Raw genomic sequence first — 27,341 nt, 5'->3', positions numbered from 1 at the left:
ACGCTTACTTGTCTCTTTCCTCCTGAGATAGTGCTCTCCAAATAATTAGGTTTAGGCGCCTATTAAAGAAAGCAAATCAGTTTTTGAGGGAATGCAGTTCCTTGTGCAGCTGATCATCTCAAAACTAGCAAATAAACACAGTTTCTTAAGATATCTGCACTGGTTTGTATTCCAAGAGTGCTGTATCATCGAATTGTATCCTTATCATTCAGCTATGAAATTATCAACTGCAAGAGAAGATGGGAAAACAGCATCTTCCATCAAGTAGCAGCATGACTATTTCAGGGTCACGGAACGATTAATGGCAATCACTGCTGCTTCCTGCCAGGAATTTCTATGGATGGTTCTCTTCAGCACCAGAAAGCTAAATCAAATAACAAAACTGATTAAATGCCAGTTAAGCTAAGCACAGTTGTTCCAACTAAACAGTTTCAGAAAACTGTAGCCTGAAGTCGCAGAGAGAGCAATGCTAATTTTTATCTTTTTTTCTGCTCAGATAACCGCTCAGTTGTGCTATTCAGGTTTCTACTTCATTAAACTCTGGCTATGAAGAAAAACCACTGACAGGAAAACAGAAGTGATTATCCCAAAGCAATGCAGTTCTTTTAAAAGCACCACTAAACTTTCTGCTTTTATTTTTTAGACATAAATTATAAACTCTTATTAGGTCATCTAGCTTACAGTTTTCTCTGTTAACATCTCAAACAATTAAGCCATCACTCAATTACTTCCTTTCATACTACTGAAATAAACCTCTACTGATGATCCTAATTGCTCTAATTCTAGAAAAATTTTCAAACTTCCTTTGGAAATACAAGAACAAATTCATTGTTAGGAAAAATTCAGATCATAACCATTAGATTTTTTAGTCTTGCCAGATTTACTGGTGCATGTACAAAAAAGCTCATTAACACCAGATTTTGAACATGAATTTCTTGATGATTCATTTTATATACTAGAAACCAAACCCCAGCACTTTTAGAATGTAAATTACTTAGTTCATTCACAATCTGCAGTCTCAGCATGCTCAACTGCCTATTTCATATTTTTAAATGTGCACACTCATAACTAACTCATTTGTAAAAGCTTCTGGCTATATAAGATCATACACATTTTGAAACTTCCAGCATTTTTCTCCTTCAATACTGGATATTCTCTTTGTCAGAGCACAAAATCTCTGTGCCCGCCACTTTTCTCCCTCTAAATCTGATGATAAGGTCAATCTACATATGGGGAAGACATTGTCATGCTTGTTTCTGTTCTTGAAATCTGCATGCCCTGATGTATTGTCTCATCTACAGATGTCAGAATAAAGTTGTGACCAATCGCTATTCACAAAGGTGAACTGCAGCCTTCGCAAATTCAGTTACTGGAAAAGTACTGTGGCATTTATAGCAAAAGAAATTTGACTGGGTTGCTGTTTCACATGTAGAGGAAAGGCAATGAGAACTCTTCTTTACATTGTCAATTATAAGGATCTGCAGGCAGATTTCTCTTCTATACATCTTTTTCACAGAAGTATGGAGCTCAATCCTACTATTGTAAATACACTGATTCATTGACCACTGTGAGTAAACATAAGTAAACAGTACTCCCAGTCACCAGAGTCTTGGGGAGACTGTGAAAATGCTGTCAGTAGATCATCAGAATTTAACCAGAAAGCACTTTTCTTTCTCCCAAAATTGAAGTCAATAAATGTAAAACATTCAGTGGTATGGCACAGCAATGAAAAACCTGAATTTTTTTCAGAAGTCACCATTAAATATACACTACTCGAACCTTCTATCAAAATGAGTGACAAATACAGATTTCTATGAGTTCTTCATCAGCCTGATAATAATAGTATTGTCTCGGTGACAGAGCACACAAAACCAATAGATTTTTATTCACTGAATTCCATTAATATTAGACATAGCAAGCAGCATTTGCAAACCATAATTCTTGATTTTTACCACAAAAGGTGGATGCATTTAGAGAGAGGAAACAGGAATGAAAACCAGAGCTATTACATGCTTTAAAAATAACTGGTATGACCATGTTGCTACAGAGGGGAAAAAAAATTTAAAGGACCTCAGTGAAACTCATCAAAAAACAAAGACTAAATACTTGTCATCAAGGGGTTTTCAGTCATATGAAATGATTACGTCTGTAAATTTTATTAGAATACAGCCTGAAAAAGACATCTTATTTATTAAAACAATTCTAGTCAAAGCTCTCATAAAGTTACTGAATGACGTTAGTAGTCAAATAATTGCATTACTTCAAAAAAATGCAGTTAGATCAAGGAAAGAAATAGCTTAGAGATCTAATGTCCTTGTACTATTTACTTCTGATGTGCTTTTACCAACATTTAATTAATAAGCACAACACATCTCTCAAAAAAAAAAAAAAAAAAAACCAAACCAAAAACCAACCTAACTTTAAAATTGTCATTATCTTACAGATTCCTCAGTTACATTCTCACATCCATTGTTAAGTGCTAGGCAGCTGGCAGCAAAAAGCAGGCCACTAATTTAAAGGTCAGTCTATGGATTTAGGAACTTAATTGTAAGTCAAACAGTTGGCTAGCACTGTGTGTGTGCGGGACATTCACCAGGGCCTTCAGGCTTATGCCCAGAAAGTAACTTTTTTTTTTTTTTCATTGAACAAAAATAGTATGAGCAACATGTTAGTTAATGTCTCCCTGTATATTATCTAATTTTTCATTCTGCATTCTTTTTTGAATAAGCATTTCTCCTACAGGTTGATGGTGGATTAAAGTGTGCCAATGAGCAGAATTACCAGTATTGAGCAAAGCATGTGTGAGCAAATACCCACTACATAAGAAAAATCTGAAATTAGACTGCAAACATTATAAATTTCTGATAAGCAGACTTGCCTTTCATAGGATTTAATTGCTTGTTCCAGCTTCTCTATATAGGCATCAAGATTCACTGCCTGAGGGTTAATTAGTGTGATCCGCTTCTTGTCGTTGCTAACGTGGGCCAACGGTAACATCTATTATACAACATACAAGAAAAAGAATAAAAGACTTCATTTACCCTGTAACTTTTCCTCCACCAGAATAACTGAATGCCCATGAGTCCAAGGATCAGAGCAGCCAGAAGGAACACTGGAGGGCTACAGAAGGAAAGATTTGAGCACCCCAAAGAAATGTCGGAATTAAGACAGTTTCCAGCCTGTTAATAAAATCTTCTGCAATGATACAATCCCTTTCTGCAGAAGTTGCACAGTAAGGTTCCTAACTAGTAGTTCAGTCTAACTAAATCAGTTCTGTCAAACAACTTACTCTAATAATGGAAGGGAAGGTCAGGAGGAAGACAAGCATGTCTATATCGTGACCATACTCCAGACTGTATTACTTTAAAACAACACTCTCTTATACTTATTGGCATCTAATTCTAGCATACAGGTGTGGTATTTATTTAGGTGTATTTAATACTTTTATTCTGGAGGACCATATTTTCAAAGGAATTGGAGTACTAAAGAAGGGGAGAGACATTTTTCACCACCACACTGATCACCAGAGTGAACAAGGTGTATATTGTTCACTGAAACTAGTCTTAAATAACCACAATGAGGCTTAGGAAGCTAAACAGGTTGGTCAGAATCAGGAACTTTAATACCTCTCAAATCTCACAATACAGCATTGACATAAATCAACTTCATTATAAAATATGAAGTCATACACTTACAAGTAGATCTTGAAAAGGCAGACAAGAGGGTAGAAAAGGATGACAGAGAGGAGGAAAGATGTCTTCCCATCTACCAGTCCAAAGTCCCACCATCCCTCAGCCTCTCAAATTATTCAGCAGTTCATGTAAGAAAACCTATTTTACATATCAGTGTCCTGATGATGATTATAAACAGAAAAAAATCCAAGAAAGAAATGGAGAAGACAGAGGATATTACTCTCCCCAAAACTGTCTTCAACAAATCTGGTTGTGTGGGAAGCTTCTCCTAGTGCCTGTCTGAGATCGGGATATAGATAACAAAAAGATGCACGAGGTTCAATTTAACTAAAACTAAACCCCCTGTTGGGTAAATAAGGCAAGAAATCAGAAAATAAAACAATAAAAAGATTTCTTTAATTAAGAACATTTTTCAGTGATCTTTTATTTGTGTTTGAATCATCACAGCCTAGCTGGATTCCAAATTACTGCTGTATGACCGTTCTGCAGGAGCAGTGATGTGACTTTATATTCCGCTCTCCTTCTGAGGACATCTTCTCTCTGATTAATAAATCTGTGTCCAATCAGTGCCAGACCACCTCAATCTCCTAATAGTAAATTAATCTTAAGATCACCTAGAAGCTAGAGCTAATGGGAATGTGTCAGTGAAGTATCTTGTCAGAGACGGATGAGGTAAATCTCTGCCCAGAACTGTGAGCCATCAGATCTGGCTACCTGAGATTTCCAGGTGGAATTTGAAAGCTTAAATCAAGGAACTGAGAGTACCCCACTTCCAGTTCCATACTGCCATGGTTATGGTCTGCTATGTTACTCAAACCAAGTTAGTAAAAGTTCAGCAGGGCTTCACCATGTAGAATCCCTCTCCTACATTTCCTTACAAATTCCCAGAGTAACTCCAAGTACAAACGGCATCATTTGCAAAATGAGTGTCTGATACAGTTTATAAAACACTTTGAATAGGATATGAGGGACAGACAAACATAAACACATTATTACAGTATCGAAGAATAAAACCAGAACAGAATGTGTTCTTAGCAAATAGTAAATCTGAAATATTATGCATACTTCGAAATCAATGAAAACTGCTCACGAAGTCAAGAGAAATTTGACAGATTCAGCTGAAAGAAATCACAGGGAAGCTTTTTAAGTGCCAAAATGTTTTGTCATTTTTTAAATTAAATACTTAAACTTTCATATCAAAAGAATTCCCTTGTTTCAAAATGGCGTTTATTTCAAACCCAAAATTTCAAATTTTTAAAGACAAAACCAAAGCACAATAATCCTAGAAAAATCTTTCTTATTTTAGACCAAACAACAAAATTTTTGTTGGCTGAATCACAGCTTGATTCTTTTGAGCATAGCACTGAGTCAAAACTCCATAACTTGCAAAGTTCTACTTCAGATGCCACAAATTGCAACAGATACTCACATGATTCTATAAGGAAGGTTTGCTCCAGAACGACTGTAGTGCAATTTAGACAAGCCCCCAAGTTTTTTGGGTTTTGTTTTGTTTTTTTGGTTTTTTTTTTTTTTTTTTGCATATGAATCTGATGGGTAGTTTAATGAATTAAGCTCTTCAAAATAACTCAGGTGAAACTGACAGGTCACACAGAACTGAAAACAACAGGTCAGCCCCTTGTTAATCAACAGTTGGCATGGAAACCTTTTGCTTGCTGCTTCTCCAAGGTGAGAAGACTGCTCATAGTTACTCCATCGTCACTGCTAGCGAAGGCTGAAAATAAAAACTACTATCCCCAGAAAAGCAAACACAGATGTCTGCATTCTACAACAAAAAAACTAAGATATCAGAAGGAAGAATGCAAAACTGCCTGCACATTTATTATCTTCAATGATGTCTTCTGAAGTACTGAATTAATCAAGATTCTTAATCAACTTGTTAATGTCTTCTATTCAAGCTCTATGCCTAGTCTCAGAACCTATTTTCTGCTTTTCTTTGATATGCTGATATGAAGCTTGAGGGAGAGCTGGTTCTACAGCTCATAAATTCTACTGGTTCCACCTCATGTGCAACCCCCAAACTTCTTTTTCCTTTCTATACTCTGCTTCAGATCCAGAAAACCCCAGGCCCCTACACACAGAACAGTAACTCCCCACTCTCTAAGCAACTGAGTGTCTCTATGCAATTAATGGGGATTAGCAGGTACAGAAGAGCAGTAACAATCGTATATTATTTTGTGCTTATATCTCTGAATCTAAAGAAAGCCCATGGATCACTGTTTGGATTCTGTACATTCTAAGAACACTGAACTTAATCCAGCCCTGAACTAGACTACCCTAAGCTCCCCTGGACCGCCACTAAAAACGACCTGTACATTGCACCTGCTGAACCACAGTTTTGACTGTTTTCTTTACAGACTACTGGCTTTGCAAACAGAAGTTCAAATGCAGCTCAGGTTTGGCTGGAAAGGATTTAAGGGGGTCTTCATTTAGAAACAAGGAAGAAAGAGCTCTACTTCATACACATATTCAGAAGAAGATCAGACAAGAAGTGACTGCCCAGAAATCAGACATAGAGTTATGTGAAAGTCACAATGTCCTTTGTTTGATGTTCTACTTACAGTAGCTTGTTTTGTACAGTTTTGTAACCATTGAATGTCTACATTTTTTTGAGAAATGGCCATTTTACATCTGAAATGTTAAAATGTACACTTTTTAATGTTTTTGATACAGAAAGCTACCTTTTTATTGCATACCAAAAAAAAGCCTCGCACTTCAAAAAAATTCTTAAAAGTTTTAGATTCAACTTGGTTTTACTAAGGCAGAGGATCTGGTTTTGCTTCCACAACCTGCATGCTTTAGCAAAAATTCCCATTCCTGAACTTAAAAAACAAACATGAAAACTCTAAAATGTACAAATGTGTACTTCTGTTATAAATATTTTACTTAGAGTTATATCACATTCTGTTACAAAACCCTTGCTCACCCCTTATTATTTAAAAAGATGCTGTTTAGCTTTTTATTTGATTATTGTTTAAAGAAACAGCTTTTATTACTTAAAACGAGCTGCAACACTTTCATAGGACCTTCATAGGATGCATCACACAAGAATTAGAGCAACTTGCCAAGAAATGGATTTCCTTTAAGTGTAATAGCAAACAGAGCTTCGTGATACACAATTCATAATGAATTTTGTTCAATCTCACAATTGCCTACACCTATCATAATTAAATTTTAATTACTGAATTCCAATACTTTTCAAAAGGTCTTAGCAGTCACATGTAAACCTTGAGAATGCACAAATCCACAAACTGTGCACCTGCAGTTTTCCAAATGACTTCATGGACCTAAAATACATATTCCAGTGAATTAATATGTATCAGTAGCGGCTGTGGTGCTCAAGAATTTGCTGAACACCTGATGGCTGTACACTGCCATCAACTGGTAACTGTGAAAAAAAAAAAAAAAAGATATAGTTCTAAAACTTAAGGCTAACGTCTGCAAAAAATACTATATATATTATATATTTAGTGCACATCAGCCATCTGCAATGAACACTAGAGAATGTAACTATGACATTTATAGCAATGAAGTTAAAAATCCTTTTGAAAACAGCAGAAAGTTGTATGTTTGACTGAAACAGCGTAAGAGTTTTACCTCATCAAATACTTTAGAAGCTACATGCTTGTCCAGGACTGGGATGTACTTGGTACCATGAGGGACGGCTGTCGGAGCTAAGGCATCCATGATGGTGAGTCGCCGAGCAACCAAGCCATGGCTCTTTAACCAAAGAGCTGAAGAGGTGTCTAAAGAACTAGAAAAATGAGATTTTAAGATGTAGCACAAGGTAGAAATACATTTGAGAAGTTTGATATGACCGAAGAAAAATATAAACTACAGTTTTTGTGATGTATCTACATATGCACACACATACCTTTTAGATGTCCTTTTCACAGCTTTCTGCATTTTCCTATCTAAGATAAAACATTTGCAATTCATTATCCCACAGTTTTTGTGCACACAAAAGTATACATAAATAAGTGGACATATCATAGCAGAATTTTTTTATTTGAGATTACTAGCAGTGTCACAAAGACTACACATTAATGTCTACTTCAGTTGCTAGATTAATCAATTACAATTATGTTGCCTGTGTTTCTTGGTGCTTGATCAATACTAACGTTGTTACTATTTGCCTCATGAGCCTTAATTAATGAACGAGGACATTTATAAAATAGGTGGGAAATAATTTAATTTTTTAAAAAATATTGAACTTCGTATGTATTTATTTCTTAAAAAGGCAAAAAGAAAGATTAATCAGTCTCTACCCCAACTGAAGAGGCGATACCAAGTACTATCAGTAATGAGATGGCCAAGGGTGGATAATTTAAGGTATGGTGCTATGAAAATCTGTATAAAAAGTGTATAAAGAACCAAAAACACGATGCTGAAATTTGAAAAAGTCAGACATCTCTAAGTATCATAGGTGAGGTTTCAGAACAACTTAGAGAACCTATCATAAAGTTCAGAGTTGCACGAATTACTGAGGAGAATGAAAACTATTTGTATGTAAAACCAAGCCCCATTAGAAATACTTTTGTCTCTACATATGCGTCTGTCCCAGCGAGCATGTTTTTTGCAAGTCTAAGCAAAGTGCAACCTCCTTTTTTATTGGTACCACGGAACCAGAACCATCACTCTCAGCCTTAACCTCAGCATCAAGCATAACTACAAATTGTGGTATCACAACAACAATCCATCCCTGTATCACGAGATTCTCAAGATCTCTTTATTCTGTTGAGAAGAAGCAAGTCATACCCCTTCAGGAGCCCGACGCACAGCTAACTCACAGCTGCGGCACACTGTCGGCATAACTAAACTGTTGTAAACTGAATAATTTGGGCAGTGGCAGGAGCCAGGCCACGGCTGGAAGGGCTTTGTTACAATACCCTCCTGCGTGGCCAGCTCTCCGCATCCCTGCTGCATTCAGTCCCTGGCACTGCATGTCTGTGCAGTTTCGCCTCAAATGAGCCTTTGTTACAAACGCGGCAGGAGAAATGCTACCGCCTGTCCCACCCAGAGCTTCCTGCTCGGTCAACTCCCCTTTGAAAATGTACATTTCACACTCCTTACAGCAGAAAAACCCTTTTTTTTGAGAGACAGTCCCTCCTTTGGGATTTCTTCCCTAGATTTCACACTGTGTCTCAGGATTCTCAGCAGACTTGTCTTTGCTTGCTCTGTAGGTGTTGGAAGTGAAAGAAAGGAAGAGCTAACTTAATGCTCAGATAGATGCCTGGGATTTTTGAGTTCCTCTTGGGTAGTCAGTCTCAATTTTTAAAAGACTGCCTACACAAGACCGCAAACACAAAATTACCTCAGCACTAGTTTGCACATTCCTAAGGACGAGGACTTGTTTTATATTTAGGTTTCAGACTGCGTACAAAGGAGACTTCAAAGAGAAACGTAGCATCACAGGTGTAGTAAGGAGAAATATTAGTGTAAGTAATGCTGTAACTAGTGAAACAGAACAGCTCTTCATTCTCGCCAATGATGTACTTATTGAGAACGGAAAGAAATAAGGGTTTAAAATCTACTGTTAGAAAACTGTTTACAGTGATGTCAAAATGGTTAATTTGTCATTGCAGGGCCTGTGATGAAGCATAAATGAGGTAACGTTTGTCTGCATCAAATGAGTAAGATGACTGAAAAGTAAAAATTAAGTTAGACAGGATTTCATACAGGTGATTATTGAAGTCACCAAAGACTTCCTTTGTTCCTACACTGTTTTGCTCCATTAACGGAATCTTTTCCAGCTAGTGAATACGTCCTGTTGACAGCTCCAGATGGGTTTAGCCTTACCTGCAGGTGGTAAAGCCTTCTGCCCCGGGGCGGGACTGCCAGGGGTGGCTCGCCAGGTGTCTGGTGTGGTGCCAGGGGTGGCTCGCCAGGTGTCTGGTGTGGTGCCAGGGGTGGCTCGCCAGGTGTGCCGCTGTGGTGCCAGGGGTGGCTCACCAGGTGTCTGCTGTGGTGCCAGGGGTGGCTCACCAGGTGTCTGCTGTGGTGCCAGGGGTGGCTCGCCAGGTGTCTGCTGTGGTGCCAGGGGTGGCTCGTCAGGTGTCTGGTGTGGTGCCAGGGGTGGCTCGCCAGGTGTGCTGCTGTGGTGCCAGGTGTGGCTCACCAGGTGTGCCGGTGTGGTGCCAGGGGTGGCTCGCCAGGTGTGCTGCTGTGGTGCCAGGGGTGGCTCGCCAGGTGTGCCGCTGTGGTGCCAGGGGTGGCTCACCAGGTGTGCTGCTGTGGTGCCAGGGGTGGCTCGCCAGGTGTGCTGGTGTGGTGCCAGGGGTGGCTCGCCAGGTGTGCTGCTGTGGTGCCAGGGGTGGCTCACCAGGTGTGCCGGTGTGGTGCCAGGGGTGGCTCGCCAGGTGTGCTGCTGTGGTGCCAGGGGTGGCTCGCCAGGTGTGCCGGTGTGGTGCCAGGGGTGGCTCGCCAGGTGTGCCGCTGTGGTGCCAGGGGTGGCTCACCAGGTGTCTGCTGTGGTGCCAGGGGTGGCTCGCCAGGTGTGCTGCTGTGGTGCCAGGGGTGGCTCGCCAGGTGTGCCGGTGTGGTGCCAGGGGTGGCTCGCCAGGTGTCTGCTGTGGTGCCAGGGGTGGCTCGCCAGGTGTGCTGCTGTGGTGCCAGGGGTGGCTCGCCAGGTGTCTGCTGTGGTGCCAGGTGTGGCTCACCAGGTGTGCCGGTGTGGTGCCAGGGGTGGCTCGCCAGGTGTGCTGCTGTGGTGCCAGGGGTGGCTCGCCAGGTGTGCCGCTGTGGTGCCAGGGGTGGCTCACCAGGTGTGCTGCTGTGGTGCCAGGGGTGGCTCGCCAGGTGTGCTGGTGTGGTGCCAGGGGTGGCTCGCCAGGTGTGCTGCTGTGGTGCCAGGGGTGGCTCACCAGGTGTGCCGGTGTGGTGCCAGGGGTGGCTCGCCAGGTGTGCTGCTGTGGTGCCAGGGGTGGCTCGCCAGGTGTGCCGCTGTGGTGCCAGGGGTGGCTCGCCAGGTGTGCCGGTGTGGTGCCAGGGGTGGCTCGCCAGGTGTCTGCTGTGGTACCAGGGGTGGCTCGCCAGGTGTGCCGGTGTGGTGCCAGGGGTGGCTCGCCAGGTGTACCGGTGTGGTGCCAGGGGTGGCTCGCCAGGTGTGCTGCTGTGGTGCCAGGGGTGGCTCGCCAGGTGTGCCGCTGTGGTGCCAGGGGTGGCTCGCCAGGTGTCTGCTGTGGTGCCAGGGGTGGCTCACCAGGTGTGCCGGTGTGGTGCCAGGGGTGGCTCGCCAGGTGTCTGCTGTGGTGCCAGGGGTGGCTCGCCAGATGTCTGCTGTGGTGCCAGGGGTGGCTCGCCAGGTGTGCCGCTGTGGTGCCAGGGGTGGCTCACCAGGTGTGCTGCTGTGGTGCCAGGGGTGGCTCACCAGGTGTGCTGCTGTGGTGCCAGGGGTGGCTCGCCAGGTGTGCCGCTGTGGTGCCAGGGGTGGCTCGCCAGGTGTGCTGGTGTGGTGCCAGGGGTGGCTCGCCAGGTGTCTGCTGTGGTGCCAGGGGTGACTCGCCAGGTGTCTGCTGTGGTGCCAGTGGTGGCTCGCCAGGTGTGCCGCTGTGGTGCCAGGGGTGGCTCGCCAGGTGTGCTGCTGTGGTGCCAGGGGTGGCTCGCCAGGTGTCTGCTGTGGTGCCAGGGGTGGCTCGCCAGGTGTGCTGGTGTGGTGCCAGGGGTGGCTCGCCAGGTGTGCCGCTGTGGGGCCAGGGGTGGCTCGCCAGGTGTCTGCTGTGGTGCCAGGGGTGGCTCGCCAGGTGTCTGGTGTGGTGCCAGGGGTGGCTCGCCAGGTGTGCCGCTGTGGTGCCAGGGGTGGCTCGCCAGGTGTGCTGCTGTGGTGCCAGGGGTGGCTCGCCAGGTGTGCCGGTGTGGTGCCAGGGGTGGCTCGCCAGGTGTCTGCTGTGGTGCCAGGGGTGGCTCGCCAGGTGTGCTGCTGTGGTGCCAGGGGTGGCTCGCCAGGTGTCTGCTGTGGTGCCAGGGGTGGCTCGCCAGGTGTGCCGGTGTGGTGCCAGGGGTGGCTCGCCAGGTGTCTGCTGTGGTGCCAGGGGTGGCTCGCCAGATGTCTGCTGTGGTGCCAGGGGTGGCTCGCCAGGTGTGCCGCTGTGGTGCCAGGGGTGGCTCACCAGGTGTGCTGCTGTGGTGCCAGGGGTGGCTCACCAGGTGTGCTGCTGTGGTGCCAGGGGTGGCTCGCCAGGTGTGCCGCTGTGGTGCCAGGGGTGGCTCGCCAGGTGTGCTGGTGTGGTGCCAGGGGTGGCTCGCCAGGTGTCTGCTGTGGTGCCAGGGGTGACTCGCCAGGTGTCTGCTGTGGTGCCAGTGGTGGCTCGCCAGGTGTGCCGCTGTGGTGCCAGGGGTGGCTCGCCAGGTGTGCTGCTGTGGTGCCAGGGGTGGCTCGCCAGGTGTCTGCTGTGGTGCCAGGGGTGGCTCGCCAGGTGTGCTGGTGTGGTGCCAGGGGTGGCTCGCCAGGTGTGCCGCTGTGGGGCCAGGGGTGGCTCGCCAGGTGTCTGCTGTGGTGCCAGGGGTGGCTCGCCAGGTGTCTGGTGTGGTGCCAGGGGTGGCTCGCCAGGTGTGCCGCTGTGGTGCCAGGGGTGGCTCGCCAGGTGTGCTGCTGTGGTGCCAGGGGTGGCTCGCCAGGTGTGCCGGTGTGGTGCCAGGGGTGGCTCGCCAGGTGTCTGCTGTGGTGCCAGGGGTGGCTCGCCAGGTGTGCTGCTGTGGTGCCAGGGGTGGCTCGCCAGGTGTCTGCTGTGGTGCCAGGGGTGGCTCGCCAGGTGTGCCGGTGTGGTGCCAGGGGTGGCTCGCCAGGTGTGCCGGTGTGGTGCCAGGGGTGGCTCGCCAGGTGTGCCGCTGTGGTGCCAGGGGTGGCTCGCCAGGTGTGCTGCTGTGGTGCCAGGGGTGGCTCGCCAGGTGTGCCGCTGTGGTGCCAGGGGTGGCTCTCCAGGTGTGCCGGTGTGGTGCCAGGGGTGGCTCGCCAGGTGTGCCGGTGTGGTGCCAGGGGTGGCTCGCCAGGTGTGCTGCTGTGGTGCCAGGGGTGGCTCGCCAGGTGTCTGCTGTGGTGCCAGGGGTGGCTCGCCAGGTGTGCCGGTGTGGTGCCAGGGGTGGCTCACCAGGTGTGCTGGTGTGGTGCCAGGGGTGGCTCGCCAGGTGTGCTGCTGTGGTGCCAGGGGTGGCTCGCCAGGTGTGCTGGTGTGGTGCCAGGGGTGGCTCGCCAGGTGTCTGCTGTGGTGCCAGGGGTGGCTCGCCAGGTGTGCCGGTGTGGTGCCAGGGGTGGCTTGCCAGGTGTGCTGGTGTGGTGCCAGGGGTGGCTCGCCAGGTGTGCTGCTGTGGTGCCAGGGGTGGCTCGCCAGGTGTGCCGCTGTGGGGCCAGGGGTGGCTCGCCAGGTGTCTGCTGTGGTGCCAGGGGTGGCTCGCCAGGTGTCTGGTGTGGTGCCAGGGGTGGCTCGCCAGGTGTGCTGCTGTGGTGCCAGGGGTGGCTCGCCAGGTGTGCCGCTGTGGTGCCAGGGGTGGCTCGCCAGGTGTGCCGGTGTGGTGCCAGGGGTGGCTCACCAGGTGTGCCGCTGTGGTGCCAGGGGTGGCTCGCCAGGTGTGCTGCTGTGGTGCCAGGGGTGGCTCGCCAGGTGTGCCGCTGTGGTGCCAGGGGTGGCTCGCCAGGTGTGCTGCTGTGGTACCAGGGGTGGCTCGCCAGGTGTGCCGGTGTGGTGCCAGGGGTGGCTCGCCAGGTGTGCTGCTGTGGTGCCAGGGTGGCTCGCCAGGTGTGCCGGTGTGGTGCCAGGGGTGGCTCGCCAGGTGTCTGGTGTGGTGCCAGGGGTGGCTCGCCAGGTGTGCCGCTGTGGTGCCAGGGGTGGCTCACCAGGTGTCTGCTGTGGTGCCAGGGGTGGCTCGCCAGGTGTGCTGCTGTGGTGCCAGGGGTGGCTCGCCAGGTGTGCCGGTGTGGTGCCAGGGGTGGCTCGCCAGGTGTCTGCTGTGGTGCCAGGGGTGGCTCGCCAGGTGTGCTGCTGTGGTGCCAGGGGTGGCTCGCCAGGTGTCTGCTGTGGTGCCAGGGGTGGCTCACCAGGTGTGCGGTGTGGTGCCAGGGGTGGCTCGCCAGGTGTGCTGCTGTGGTGCCAGGGGTGGCTCGCCAGGTGTGCCGCTGTGGTGCCAGGGGTGGCTCGCCAGGTGTGCTGCTGTGGTGCCAGGGGTGGCTCGCCAGGTGTGCTGCTGTGGTGCCAGGGGTGGCTCGCCAGGTGTGCTGGTGTGGTGCCAGGGGTGGCTCGCCAGGTGTCTGCTGTGGTGCCAGGGGTGGCTCGCCAGGTGTGCCGGTGTGGTGCCAGGGGTGGCTTGCCAGGTGTGCTGGTGTGGTGCCAGGGGTGGCTCGCCAGGTGTGCCGGTGTGGTGCCAGGGGTGGCTTGCCAGGTGTGCTGGTGTGGTGCCAGGGGTGGCTCGCCAGGTGTGCTGCTGTGGTGCCAGGGGTGGCTCGCCAGGTGTGCCGCTGTGGGGCCAGGGGTGGCTCGCCAGGTGTCTGCTGTGGTGCCAGGGGTGGCTCGCCAGGTGTCTGGTGTGGTGCCAGGGGTGGCTCGCCAGGTGTGCTGCTGTGGTGCCAGGGGTGGCTCGCCAGGTGTGCCGCTGTGGTGCCAGGGGTGGCTCGCCAGGTGTGCCGGTGTGGTGCCAGGGGTGGCTCACCAGGTGTGCCGCTGTGGTGCCAGGGGTGGCTCGCCAGGTGTGCTGCTGTGGTGCCAGGGGTGGCTCGCCAGGTGTGCCGCTGTGGTGCCAGGGGTGGCTCGCCAGGTGTGCCGGTGTGGTGCCAGGGGTGGCTTGCCAGGTGTGCCGGTGTGGTGCCAGGGGTGGCTCACCAGGTGTCTGCTGTGGTGCCAGGGGTGGCTCGCCAGGTGTGCCGGTGTGGTGCCAGGGGTGGCTCGCCAGGTGTGCTGCTGTGGTACCAGGGGTGGCTCGCCAGGTGTGCCGGTGTGGTGCCAGGGGTGGCTCGCCAGGTGTGCCGGTGTGGTGCCAGGGGTGGCTCGCCAGGTGTGCCGCTGTGGTGCCAGGGGTGGCTCGCCAGGTGTGCTGCTGTGGTGCCAGGGGTGGCTCGCCAGGTGTGCCGGTGTGGTGCCAGGGGTGGCTCGCCAGGTGTCTGCTGTGGTGCCAGGGGTGGCTCGCCAGGTGTGCTGCTGTGGTGCCAGGGGTGGCTCGCCAGGTGTGCCGGTGTGGTGCCAGGGGTGGCTCGCCAGCTGTGCTGCTGTGGTGCCAGGGGTGGCTCGCCAGGTGTGCCGGTGTGGTGCCAGGGGTGGCTCGCCAGGTGTGCCGCTGTGGTGCCAGGGGTGGCTCGCCAGGTGTCTGCTGTGGTGCCAGGGGTGGCTCGCCAGGTGTGCTGCTGTGGTGCCAGGGGTGGCTCGCCAGGTGTGCCGGTGTGGTGCCAGGGGTGGCTCGCCAGGTGTGCTGCTGTGGTGCCAGGGGTGGCTCGCCAGGTGTCTGGTGTGGTGCCAGGGGTGGCTCACCAGGTGTGCTGCTGTGGTGCCAGGGGTGGCTCACCAGGTGTGCTGCTGTGGTGCCAGGGGTGGCTCGCCAGGTGTGCCGGTGTGGTGCCAGGGGTGGCTCGCCAGGTGTCTGCTGTGGTGCCAGGGGTGGCTCGCCAGGTGTGCTGCTGTGGTGCCAGGGGTGGCTCGCCAGGTGTGCTGCTGTGGTGCCAGGGGTGGCTCGCCAGGTGTGCCGGTGTGGTGCCAGGGGTGGCTCGCCAGGTGTCTGCTGTGGTGCCAGGGGTGGCTCGCCAGGTGTGCTGCTGTGGTGCCAGGGGTGGCTCGCCAGGTGTCTGCTGTGGTGCCAGGGGTGGCTCGCCAGGTGTGCCGGTGTGGTGCCAGGGGTGGCTTGCCAGGTGTGCTGGTGTGGTGCCAGGGGTGGCTCGCCAGGTGTGCCGGTGTGGTGCCAGGGGTGGCTCGCCAGGTGTCTGGTGTGGTGCCAGGGGTGGCTCACCAGGTGTGCTGCTGTGGTGCCAGGGGTGGCTCACCAGGTGTGCTGCTGTGGTGCCAGGGGTGGCTCGCCAGGTGTGCCGGTGTGGTGCCAGGGGTGGCTCGCCAGGTGTCTGCTGTGGTGCCAGGGGTGGCTCGCCAGGTGTGCTGCTGTGGTGCCAGGGGTGGCTCGCCAGGTGTGCTGCTGTGGTGCCAGGGGTGGCTCGCCAGGTGTCTGCTGTGGTGCCAGGGGTGGCTCGCCAGGTGTGCCGGTGTGGTGCCAGGGGTGGCTTGCCAGGTGTGCTGGTGTGGTGCCAGGGGTGGCTCGCCAGGTGTGCCGGTGTGGTGCCAGGGGTGGCTCGCCAGGTGTCTGGTGTGGTGCCAGGGGTGGCTCGCCAGGTGTGCCGCTGTGGTGCCAGGGGTGGCTCGCCAGGTGTCTGGTGTGGTGCCAGGGGTGGCTCGCCAGGTGTGCTGCTGTGGTGCCAGGGGTGGCTCGCCAGGTGTCTGCTGTGGTGCCAGGGGTGGCTCACCAGGTGTGCTGCTGTGGTGCCAGGGGTGGCTCACCAGGTGTGCTGCTGTGGTGCCAGGGGTGGCTCGCCAGGTGTGCCGGTGTGGTGCCAGGGGTGGCTCGCCAGGTGTCTGGTGTGGTGCCAGGGGTGGCTCGCCAGGTGTGCCGCTGTGGTGCCAGGGGTGGCTCGCCAGGTGTCTGGTGTGGTGCCAGGGGTGGCTCGCCAGGTGTGCCGGTGTGGTGCCAGGGGTGGCTCGCCAGGTGTGCTGCTGTGGTGCCAGGGGTGGCTCGCCAGGTGTGCCGGTGTGGTGCCAGGGGTGGCTCGCCAGGTGTGCTGCTGTGGTGCCAGGGGTGGCTCGCCAGGTGTGCCGGTGTGGTGCCAGGGGTGGCTCGCCAGGTGTCTGGTGTGGTGCCAGGGGTGGCTCGCCAGGTGTGCCGCTGTGGTGCCAGGGGTGGCTCGCCAGGTGTGCTGCTGTGGTGCCAGGGGTGGCTCGCCAGGTGTGCCGGTGTGGTGCCAGGGGTGGCTCGCCAGGTGTCTGCTGTGGTGCCAGGGGTGGCTCGCCAGGTGTGCTGCTGTGGTGCCAGGGGTGGCTCGCCAGGTGTGCCGGTGTGGTGCCAGGGGTGGCTCGCCAGCTGTGCTGCTGTGGTGCCAGGGGTGGCTCGCCAGGTGTGCCGGTGTGGTGCCAGGGGTGGCTCGCCAGGTGTGCCGCTGTGGTGCCAGGGGTGGCTCGCCAGGTGTCTGCTGTGGTGCCAGGGGTGGCTCGCCAGGTGTGCTGCTGTGGTGCCAGGGGTGGCTCGCCAGGTGTGCCGGTGTGGTGCCAGGGGTGGCTCGCCAGGTGTGCTGCTGTGGTGCCAGGGGTGGCTCGCCAGGTGTGCCGGTGTGGTGCCAGGGGTGGCTCGCCAGGTGTGCTGCTGTGGTGCCAGGGGTGGCTCGCCAGGTGTGCCGCTGTGGTGCCAGGGGTGGCTCGCCAGGTGTGCTGCTGTGGTGCCAGGGGTGGCTCGCCAGGTGTCTGGTGTGGTGCCAGGGGTGGCTCGCCAGGTGTCTGGTGTGGTGCCAGGGGTGGCTCTGCTGAGGCACAGCCCAGCCTGCCCCTAAGAGCAGCGCCAGACACGGGACGCCTCTGCTCCTGATTACCGCTTGTAAGTGACAGAAAGAAGAAACATCCAAGATACTACTTCAAGCACGTGACACTGGTTTGAAAAATGCCAAGCTGAAGATTTCTGAGAATTTAAATACTCATTTCAAATGCTCCTAACAGTGCAAAATATTTTCTCTCTTATCCTTGTCTGCATTTCAAAGGGGACTTCAAAAGAGGTTGAAACATATGTAGTTTTTTTTAAACTATTTAGAAGTTGTTTCTTAGTCTGTTTAAAAGATGTTCATTACTTCTAAGACAACACCTCATATATTTTTAATAAGGTCAGAATGTTCTGTAGTAGCTACTTTTGAATTCTGGGGGAAAGAGTAAACCTACCATCAGCAATGAAAATAACTGACACACACACACGTATATACTTATGTCCCAGCATTAATAACATAAAAAATACACAAATTCTGAAATAATCAGTTACCTGCATTTTTATACTGGACATCCTACTTGCACTTCCACCCATAAATCATTCCACAGCACTCTCCACTTATAATTTCTTTTACTTTCTTTTCAGTACTTTTATTTTAACTTACTGTTTTTAAATAGATTTCAGTCTTAAAAATCTGATTTTTTTTTAATGTTCTTTTTTGCTTTTGTACTATTACTGCACAGATAAATAAGGCACCAGGCAAGCTGTTTTTTTATTAAGGAGAATACAATTAACTTCATGTTTGAAGATAGGTCTGTGTTTGCTCCCCCAACAGAAACTCAGTTTAATCAGACATGCAGAACCCTTTTCCACAGTGGCTTGGGACTCTGCCTTCAATGTGCCTTCAGTATAAGTGGAAGAACCTTTTTTTGAATAGTTATTCTTGAGATTTGCAACATGTTTTTCAACTGATGCTTAACATGAAACTATTTTTAACTATGAGATTGCTTATCTTTTGATAAAAAGCAAGAATAAATATGGCATGAACATATAGACACACACTGTAAAATCAAAAATGTGAAAAGAAGGAAGCTGAATCTCATTCACAGTGTTTGCCGTGTTTTAAACACATACATTTCTATATAATTTATGTTTCAATCAGCATATTCCAACGAGCAGCAATTTAGTCATGAAGCACCAAGCCAGCTCTACCTGCAGGATAATAATTTTTCATGAACTGTCTAGGTCAGAGGGAGCAACTTTACCACGTGGTGGAGACAGAAAAATATGTTCACCTCATTGCTTTAATTATTCCTAGTAGTTTGAGACTACTGAGATATTTGAGATCATTTTGTTTCAGGCTTCACATTATTAGGGTATTTTCCCAGATTTTTCATTTCCATTACTGTAACTGTTTTTTTAAAAAAAAAAAAAAACAACAAAACAAAAAAACCAACCACCTTTCTTTTTAAAAGAGGAGAATGTCAGAGGTTAAAAATGCAATACAATGAACAAGGAGAAATGTGACAGATAGCTCCTATCCCTTAATAACCTAATAGCAGTATGAGGACATACTTATTCTCTGGATCATTTTGTCCATTACAACAATCCATCATCAGACATTCAGCATGAAAGGTCTTCACTTTCTCTAGGTCTCTTTCTCCTTGTTCAATCTCTCTTTTCAAAAGATGTATGTCTTCACTCTAACAAAAAGAAAAACAAATGTTTTATTACAGTTACTCTTAATCATGTTTCATTTCTGAACTGAAACTATGCAAGCTCTGATAATAATTTTTAAAAATTATTCAATTAGGACAGCTGCAAAATTTTGTATATTTGTTCAGGTAGTCTCTTGTGCTTGGCAATACAACCCTTCAAATTATTCTTCCTTTTTAGGAAGAGGACAAGCATTCCCTAACAAACCAGTTACCCCTTGAGAGATGAATAGCTATATTTCTGAATAATTTAATGGGGTCAGTACCTCCCCTCTTCCCAAGCAAGCAAATAAATAAGCAAATAAATAAAATACAATACAAGATATGTCCATTACAACTGTTGTCCTGTCATTCTACAGATCACAGCTGTATCACATACTGTCCCTGAACAAGGGGAAGTAACAAACATACTCTTCAAGTAAACACTGGAATGAGGGGGAATCCTTTGGACGACCGGAGGAAACAGGAAGGAAATTCCGATGATGATCCCTTTACAAGTCCCACGGGGCCAGAAGCCCGGGGATACACTGCCCTGGCCCTGGCCCTGGCCCTCACCTTTCCAGCACGCGCGGTGTCGCACAGCCCACATCAGCAGGTCACCAAAACTGCCCCGTACTCCCTCGGATACCTTTGAAGAGCTGGAGTATTTCCACATCTTCCTCCTAATCGGTGTCCGCAAAGTCCTGAAGCTCCTGCTACTGTCTTGTTCCTGGTTGTTCTCACTGTTCCACTACCATTATCTTTAAAATTTGTGGAACTAATTAACTGAGTGTTAGCTTTAATTAAAAATGAGAATATGCTTTAAATGGGTGTTTCTGTTAGTCTTATCAGAAATTTCCTACTGGGGACTGTTAGATTGAGCTGCTTAGTCACACTTGATGTATCATTGCCATTCCAGTCATTTTATTCATTACAGATTCCTCCTCAGTGACTGCTATAGAGCAAACTTTTAGCAAAGTTCATAGAATCATTCATTCATCCTAATTCAAATTCAGTTCTGCATTCTCTCACTGATTTCTGAGACAGCAGAGATCATGTGTGTTTCTGAGCTGAATTTTGTCTATATGTTTTTTGGGTGTTGGTTTTCAGGTGGGATTTTTGCAACAGTAGCACCACAAATATACTTGGCATGATATTTGGGCTTTTTTGCAACAAAACTTCATAAGCAAAAAATGTCACCCTCATTGATTTCACATCACTTCAAATCTGACTAGGATTAGCCTGCTTTTTTAATAATCTATTGTAATATGAAACCACAATAATGCAAGGCACGTGATTCCTTCAATAACATTAAGAAACAAACATATTTATGTTCAGACACTCACAACAATAAACTCTGCAGCATCAGGATCAGTCAAATAAACGTTGTAATAATGAAACCGTCCCTCTGTTTCAGTAGATAGTTCATACAAAAATTTATTAGCTTCTGTATCATCACAGTTGAAGGATACAGTATGGATAGGAATTTTACGATGAAGCTGGACTTCAGCCAGAATTATTTGGGGGGGCTGAAAATTGAAAAATGCATATTAAACACGTAGCATCTAGAAATGTATTAAAACATGGATAATTTGTAAGAATTTGATCGGTCATACTGTTGCTTGGAGACAGATACAGATCAGTTAAAAGCATACATTTTATATGGATTGCTATTTCATGATTATATAAAATGAGCTAATTTAAAACTGAATTGGAAATATTGATAATGTATTAAGGCACAGGATACTCTAATAAATAAAATAAAATGTAAATTATAATAACCATTACTCTTTTGTTTCTGAAGTCTTAAAGAAATCACTAAGGTATAGGAAATTAAACTACTACATTGGTATTTTGTACCACTGGATGTATGTAACAATATTTTTGGATGTATGTAAGTGTTGATATTTTTATCAAGCTAAATTAGTTCAATGAAAAGTTGATTCAATACCAGGAAACAAAAGAGAGGCTGAGAAAATAGGAAAGACAGTGTTCCTTCTCCATTAAAATAAAAAATAAGTGAGAAAGTAAAAGATCTGCCATGTCTAAAAATGCTGAAGGATCTGGTAGAAATTATCAAACAGTTCTCTAACTTCTGATAACAACTTCAGTTGTTCAGAACACTGTCATAAGTCTTGATATATTTAGCAATATTTGCAATATAATTATTTGCTGCACTTCAGTAGTTAAAAGCAATCTTGGTCACTTCCCCTTTTTCATCTAAAAAATTATAATATAAATCATAAAAGTCATTATTAACTAGGTAAAAAGAAATTAAGTATTCATTTATTTCTAAATATTAAAACATATTTCTTAATAATTTCTAAAATATGAAAATTAATAATTAATCTGAATAAGTGTACATTAAGCCAAAGTATTCTTTAATAAAATATTAATATATGCTCCTAGCTAGCGAAAGTGTGAAACAGTGCAAATAATTTAGTTAGTTGTTATTTTAATGAGTGATTGCCAATAACAATCAACTTGTCTTTAGAAAATATCAAAGATGCAAACTAAAATTTAAAACAACATTAAATGATGTGAGTTGAAGTTTCTCATCTGCTAATTTAAAACCAGGTTTACATTTTGATGTTCAAATCATTTTGAAGCATATAAATCCACTCTTCCTTGTGGGTCACTTGCCTTTTATCAAGAAAAACAGAACAAAAAAGAAAAGTAGGCCCTTAGCATTTTTCTTATCAAGGTATAAAGAAATTGTTTCTGCAAGTTTATGATGCTTTCTGAATCCAAGATTTATTTAATGTACTTCAGTAATTAATTCCATGTGGCCTTCAGCCCAGCTATCTACCTAAGTCAAGTCAGGATTTTGCTGCATATCTGCCATCACAACCAAGCTAAATTTTCAGGGGCAAATAAAGTATTTTTAAAACGCCTTTCTCATCATACGGACTAGTTTTCATCACCTTTTTTACAGTTTGAAAGTGGTTTTTTTCCCAGTTTTTAGTTGATGTTATATGATGTGATATAACATGAAATAGCATCATTTTAAGTCAGGGTAACAACACATGAAAAAGTAAAAGCATACTTCTGATTTCGTTACCCACTTAAAACTAGACTTCAAGCAACTCCAGACTGCTGCTACTCCAGAAATGCACCTACATGAGAACAAATTTGACCCGGTAGGATAAAAATGGAATCATACAGAGACCTAATGGAACAATATTAATGGTAACACCTTTATAGGAAAATAATGTAAATTAATAATTAGGCCCTTACTCCTCAGACACGACAGTCTTTGTGTCAGTACTGCAACAGAATGTAAGAAGGAACCTATTACTATATTTGATTTATTCTTTGGGGAAAAATGTTTAACACAAACTTGTTTTTATTTTGTTATCAATCATTTTCTTTTTAGGTTGTCAAGCCATCATGAAAGACTGCAGGGTTTTAATATTTAAATCTAACTATATCAAGGGACTATCATTCTTTTTTGATTTTTAATTCATGAGATATTTGCACTAAGTTAGGGAGACATTTTATTTAACACAAATCCTAACCTCGATACTAACACCCAGCTTTAACATTTCATCCATTACCAGATCCTGAGTTAGCAGCTCATGAGAAATGTCAGGAGTTACCATGCCCCAATGACTGGGCTGTGGACGGAGAGTTCTAATCAAAACCCCTTCATGAACAGCACATTTCTTAGATACACGTTTTCAATATTATGACAATGTCCAACAGACCCCAAGAGACTCAGCTCTGCAGGTATTATATTAATTTCATACTTCAGCCTTCTGACCCCACACGACTGCATTTTCCGTTTTCTTATTTCAGAAATACCTGGTCAGGTCTCCCATCAGTCAAGAGATAAATAGCCTGAGTGTCAGTATCAGCAAGAGCAATCTGGAGAGCTTCAAGTGTATTTGTGGAACTTCCAACCTGAGAAAGCAAAAAGAAAAAGACAAAGAAACAGCTATAAATACTAACAGTTCTTTGTTCTTCAGTTCATAATGACAGTGTACTGATTCAAAGGATATTACAGAACCAAAATGAGTAATAAAATGGTGAAAATATTTATGTGAAATAGCTAGAAAAATAAAAGCAAGTGTCAAAGTAGCATGAGTTGGTACCAAATTGGTACTCAGTGCTTATGCAAACACATAAGCAAAATGCTGGCAACAGAAATACAAGCTGTAGAAGTAAAAGCAATCACTAAAAGACTATAAACACATAAGAAGATGTAAGATAGAGGATACATTCTATTATATTTTCCCACTGCTGGTCCTGATTTCCAACTCATCACACTCCCTTGAAATACATATTTTACTTAACCAAATAATCCAAAATCTCCACAAAAGAGTTGCACAAGTTTCTTTCTCAAAAACAGGTAAGAGACTTCCTAGTTTTCTGAACAATGTTTTTTCCAGACTATCTCCCATCTACTCCCTCGGCACATCAATGCAAACATCACTTATTTTTAGCACAAAATTTACCTACAGCAACAAAACATACACAGTAAAGCAATACTGTGCCCCTGAAAAACTTGAGTAATACTAGCACTTTTACAGTGTCATTCACATATTTAGTGATCATGATCTGTCTTTTTTTTTCTTTTGAGATTAAATGCAACTCTGAACTCACTGAAATGTATTTCACAGCTTATAAGAACCTAAACACTACAGTTTGCATCTTCAGATTTCCACCTTTCAAACATTCAGTGTACAAAACCTTCTAAATTTAAGGGAAAGGTAAGGTTTTAATCAGTATGGAAAACTGTTTCATGAAGTCTTAGTCCTTTAGTGGAGACAAAGCAAAATCCCTGAAAAGCTGTGAGTGTTTTATGCTAGCCTAACAGCTGAGTACCGCTCTAGAGGGCAGTGAGCACTGTAGTGGCGTGGATGAGCAGAGACTCGGGATCCACTCATATAATGCATTAGAGAAGACAAATACAAATCACTAACATTGATCCATACATGCAAAAATACGTGAAGAGATAGCATTACTTCTTGAGCCCTACTGATCGTGTTAAAACTTCTTCCAGTTCTTCCCTCCAGCAAGCATTTCTATTAGAAAGGGCAAAGTAAGTAAATCAGGTGAAACGAACAGGAGGTTCACTCTGAGAGCGACTGCTTGGCCGCGTAAGAGCGTATGGGCCAGGCAACAAAATAGCTCAGATACGCTGAAATCCTATCTTCAACTTCACAAACAATCCTCACCAGCACCCATACACAAGAAATAACTAGCCTGAGCCATTTTTTTGTGTGTTAAATATATACAGTATTCCTAATGTTTCAGTAAGCATCATAAAGTTTTAGGCACACATCACTCACTGTTATGTGTAAATTTGCCATCCTGGCTCTTTTCAGTAATGGTACATGTGTTTCATATGATTTGAAACAAAATGACTTCTTCCACCATATCATGGGAACAATACTGTGGATGCTGATGATGGGAGGGAAATAACTACGTACCTTATGGTAAAAGCTGTGAATTTAGATCTCTCAGTTGCTACTGTTACAAACGAACACTGTTTTTTATCAGTGTTTAACTGAAGTTGACATACTTCAACTACGTGCCATTACCACCCCCAAAATTTTAAATGTTATCATCTCTAGAGGATTTTTAAGGAAGAGTTAGTTACTGTTTATGGCTCAGCTTCCTTATTCAACATCCTGGGACCAAAGTGTATGAAATGAGATCAAAGGATCTACTCTGATTAATATTCCAAAGCAATCTTCTGTTCATTTCAGCTTCACTGTAAAGCCAGCTTTCTGATCTCAGATTTGTGCCTGCACTGCTTAAAACAGAATAAAAGGTCAGCAGCAGATGTCATCCCCAGAAAAAAAAAAAAAAAAAAAGAGTAGACTGTTCTTGTGCCATTCCCTATACCATTTCAGATATCTAGATCTGAACTTAGAAAAAAATTTATGACCAACAATTCCCAACTTCATGAATAATGATGAAAAAGGCCATTCCCAAATGCATATACAAGATGGTATGAAATTATAGTAGTTCAAGTTATTATCAAACTTGCATGATGCTGTACCACATCCGTGGCTTAAACAGAGCCAACTTTTCAAGCCTCAAGGAAGGCAGTAAAATTAAGTTTACTAACCTCAGTGGTAAGTATTCATCAACTACTCGGCGAGGCCACACTAATACTTTCTTTTCTCCATGTGTTTGCCTGCTAGTATTTTCTGAGAATACAAAGTTATTTATCTTGCTTTGTAGACTCAGAGGCATTATGTAGCTTCCCCAGTTCCCTCATTCCCAAGAATTTTACGATTAAGTCTGAGGAGGAGCTGTCATCATGCTGAGTAGTTTTATTACACAAACATGTTTTTTGTGTTAGAAAACATAACATGGGCTATATCCGCACTGTGGTGTGACTGATTTTCAGTCCCGTGCTCATAGCATTGCTGTCCACATTTGACACATTAACTGGTCCTAAAGCTGCTGACAGTTACAATCTGCTGGCTGACTGTGGCTGACTACAAGCATTTCTACTCTGTTTCAGGGAAAACTACTCAGATTTTGGCCGCTGCCAGAGAAAGAATACTGGGTAGACAGTCAGATGGTTGGTCTGAGTATGGCTGCTCTCATGTTCTGATGGAGGGTAAAGCCAGCATGCACCAAAAGGGACTAGAAACGCTCCTCCAGCTCCCTGGCACAGGTTTCCTATCGCCTCGGAGCTCTGACTGCCAGCAACAGCTCTCACCCGTACAGCAGCCCTGCAGCGAGTGACAAATTGAGACACAGGGTCGGAGCACTGCCGTGGCTCCTACAGAAATCAAACTGGCCAATGCTTGCATTGTGGCTACTAAACATACCAGGCTGCAAGTTGAATTAACATGATCTTATAAACAGGCCCGCTGTTAAAGGATTGTTATACAACACATTGTACTCAGATCTACTAAAATCTACACATCATCTATATTTTCAGCTTACTCAAGTCAAATACTTAGTCAATCCAAAAACACCCATCGTACAGAAAGAGAAGACACAAATACAACTTTGTACAAACACGCTCTGTGATAATTAGTTGCTTGTTACCTCAAGCCCTTTTATCCAAAGCCAAGCATCTTGCAAATTTTCCTCATTAACTTCAGCAAGTTTCTCTTGCCACACCGCTGCTTGGGCGCTAAATTTCACAAAGTTAAATCTCTTTTTGTGTCTTAATTGTTCCTGCAAGAGACAGCATCTGAATTTTACTTAGTGTTAAAAGAAAGAATATTCGTATCCTGAAATACTGACTAGTAGGAGTTGATTTAATTAATATATAGTTGATTATATGGTTACATTAAATTACTGTAATATTCAGTCATGGTGTACAGAGAGACATACAGAAACAGAGATGATTATTTCCTGCAATTATTAAGATTACTTGAACTTCCCAAGGTAGGTCTCCATTCACTCATATTTCTCAAATTACCTGAACAGCAAATGTCTAGGAGGGCAAGAAAAGGAGAGACAAACCTGTGTATGAACATTGGTATAAGGCAGAAATTGTGACTGCTTGCCAAAGGAAATTGCAATCAGAAACAAAGTAAGACATCATTTGGAGGAGGAGAACAAGAATCAAATGTAGATCACTAACAAAGGTAACTAGGACAGCAAGAGAGAATTAAGTTAAGAATTTGCTGAAATTGCTTTTGGACAGAAGTTACAAGGAGAAGAAGATTTGTGCAAGATAGTACAAACTTTCAGAGCCTGGAATCTTTGCCTCCCTTTCATCATCAATTTTGTGCAGCTGTCTGTGAAACCTTCTGGCACAGTATCAATTTTCTAGTGCTGATCTGCCTGGAGGACCACATAATGCTCCATCCTATCACTTGTGCACTTAGCTCAGAAACTTCTCTGTTATAGTTTCAAATTCTCCAGCCCCAATAATGATTGCTATCAATGCCACATTGATGGAATTTTTGTCAGTTCTTCCTCTCATGTCTAAAAAAGTAAAGATTAATCATGTTTTAACAGGGCCTGTTTCTCTCAAATAGTAATGTAAGCTTAGGTTACATCACTGTAGATTTCTAAAACTAGGTGAGACAAATCCTGTCTTAGGTGTGCCTCCAAGTACTCACTGCTTTCGAGATAATTCTGCACTTTGCAAGTCCCTTTGAAAAGTTCTGAGTCACTGTAAGATGCAAGCAAGTTCAAAATGCTCTACACCCTCTGCTGTATGAAAGTGAACCTAGAACATACGTTACACATCACAACACAGCAGCGGAACTGGATGACACTGCTTAAAAATAAAAATGAAAATACCAAAAGCTGCTCCATTGCATAGCTTTTGGGGTTTTTTTTTCTTGGTTTTTTATTTTTATTTTTTTTAGGAGGGAGGTGGCTTGAGGGTAAGAATAACTACTTAACCCTTTTTCATTTTAACATTCTCTCCAGATTATTTTCAAATAATTGTGCAAATGAGGAAAAAATTATAAATTTTTAACTGAAAAATGAGCACACAAAGAAAAATAAAAATATTTTTATAAAGCTGCTATTTTTTAAGACCATTCTAAAAAAAAATAAAAATTAGTGTAACAACCATCCA

The 27,341-nt window shown here is 45.9% G+C and overlaps 1 protein-coding gene across 1 annotated transcript in view; it reads right to left on the bottom strand.

Annotated features, from left to right (window-relative positions):
- VWA3B (von Willebrand factor A domain containing 3B) overlaps positions 1-27,341 on the bottom strand; it is a 78,607-nt gene that overhangs the window by 20,567 nt on the left and 30,699 nt on the right. Inside the window, exons 13-22 of the mRNA XM_042788258.1 lie at positions 25,847-25,978; positions 22,634-22,732; positions 20,176-20,358; positions 18,711-18,838; positions 17,138-17,252; positions 9,510-9,579; positions 7,585-7,624; positions 7,308-7,464; positions 2,879-2,997; positions 9-59 (exon numbers count right to left, since the gene is read on the bottom strand). Coding sequence (XP_042644192.1) covers positions 9-59; positions 2,879-2,997; positions 7,308-7,464; positions 7,585-7,624; positions 9,510-9,579; positions 17,138-17,252; positions 18,711-18,838; positions 20,176-20,358; positions 22,634-22,732; positions 25,847-25,978 — 1,094 coding nt within the window. The remainder of the gene's footprint in view (positions 1-8; positions 60-2,878; positions 2,998-7,307; positions 7,465-7,584; positions 7,625-9,509; positions 9,580-17,137; positions 17,253-18,710; positions 18,839-20,175; positions 20,359-22,633; positions 22,733-25,846; positions 25,979-27,341) is intronic.

This window comes from Tyto alba, unplaced genomic scaffold (assembly GCF_018691265.1).
Source record: "Tyto alba isolate M040663 unplaced genomic scaffold, T.alba_DEE_v4.0 Super-Scaffold_14, whole genome shotgun sequence".
Taxonomy (NCBI): Eukaryota; Metazoa; Chordata; class Aves; order Strigiformes; family Tytonidae; genus Tyto; species Tyto alba.
This window is presented reverse-complemented; position numbering and strand designations above follow the sequence as displayed.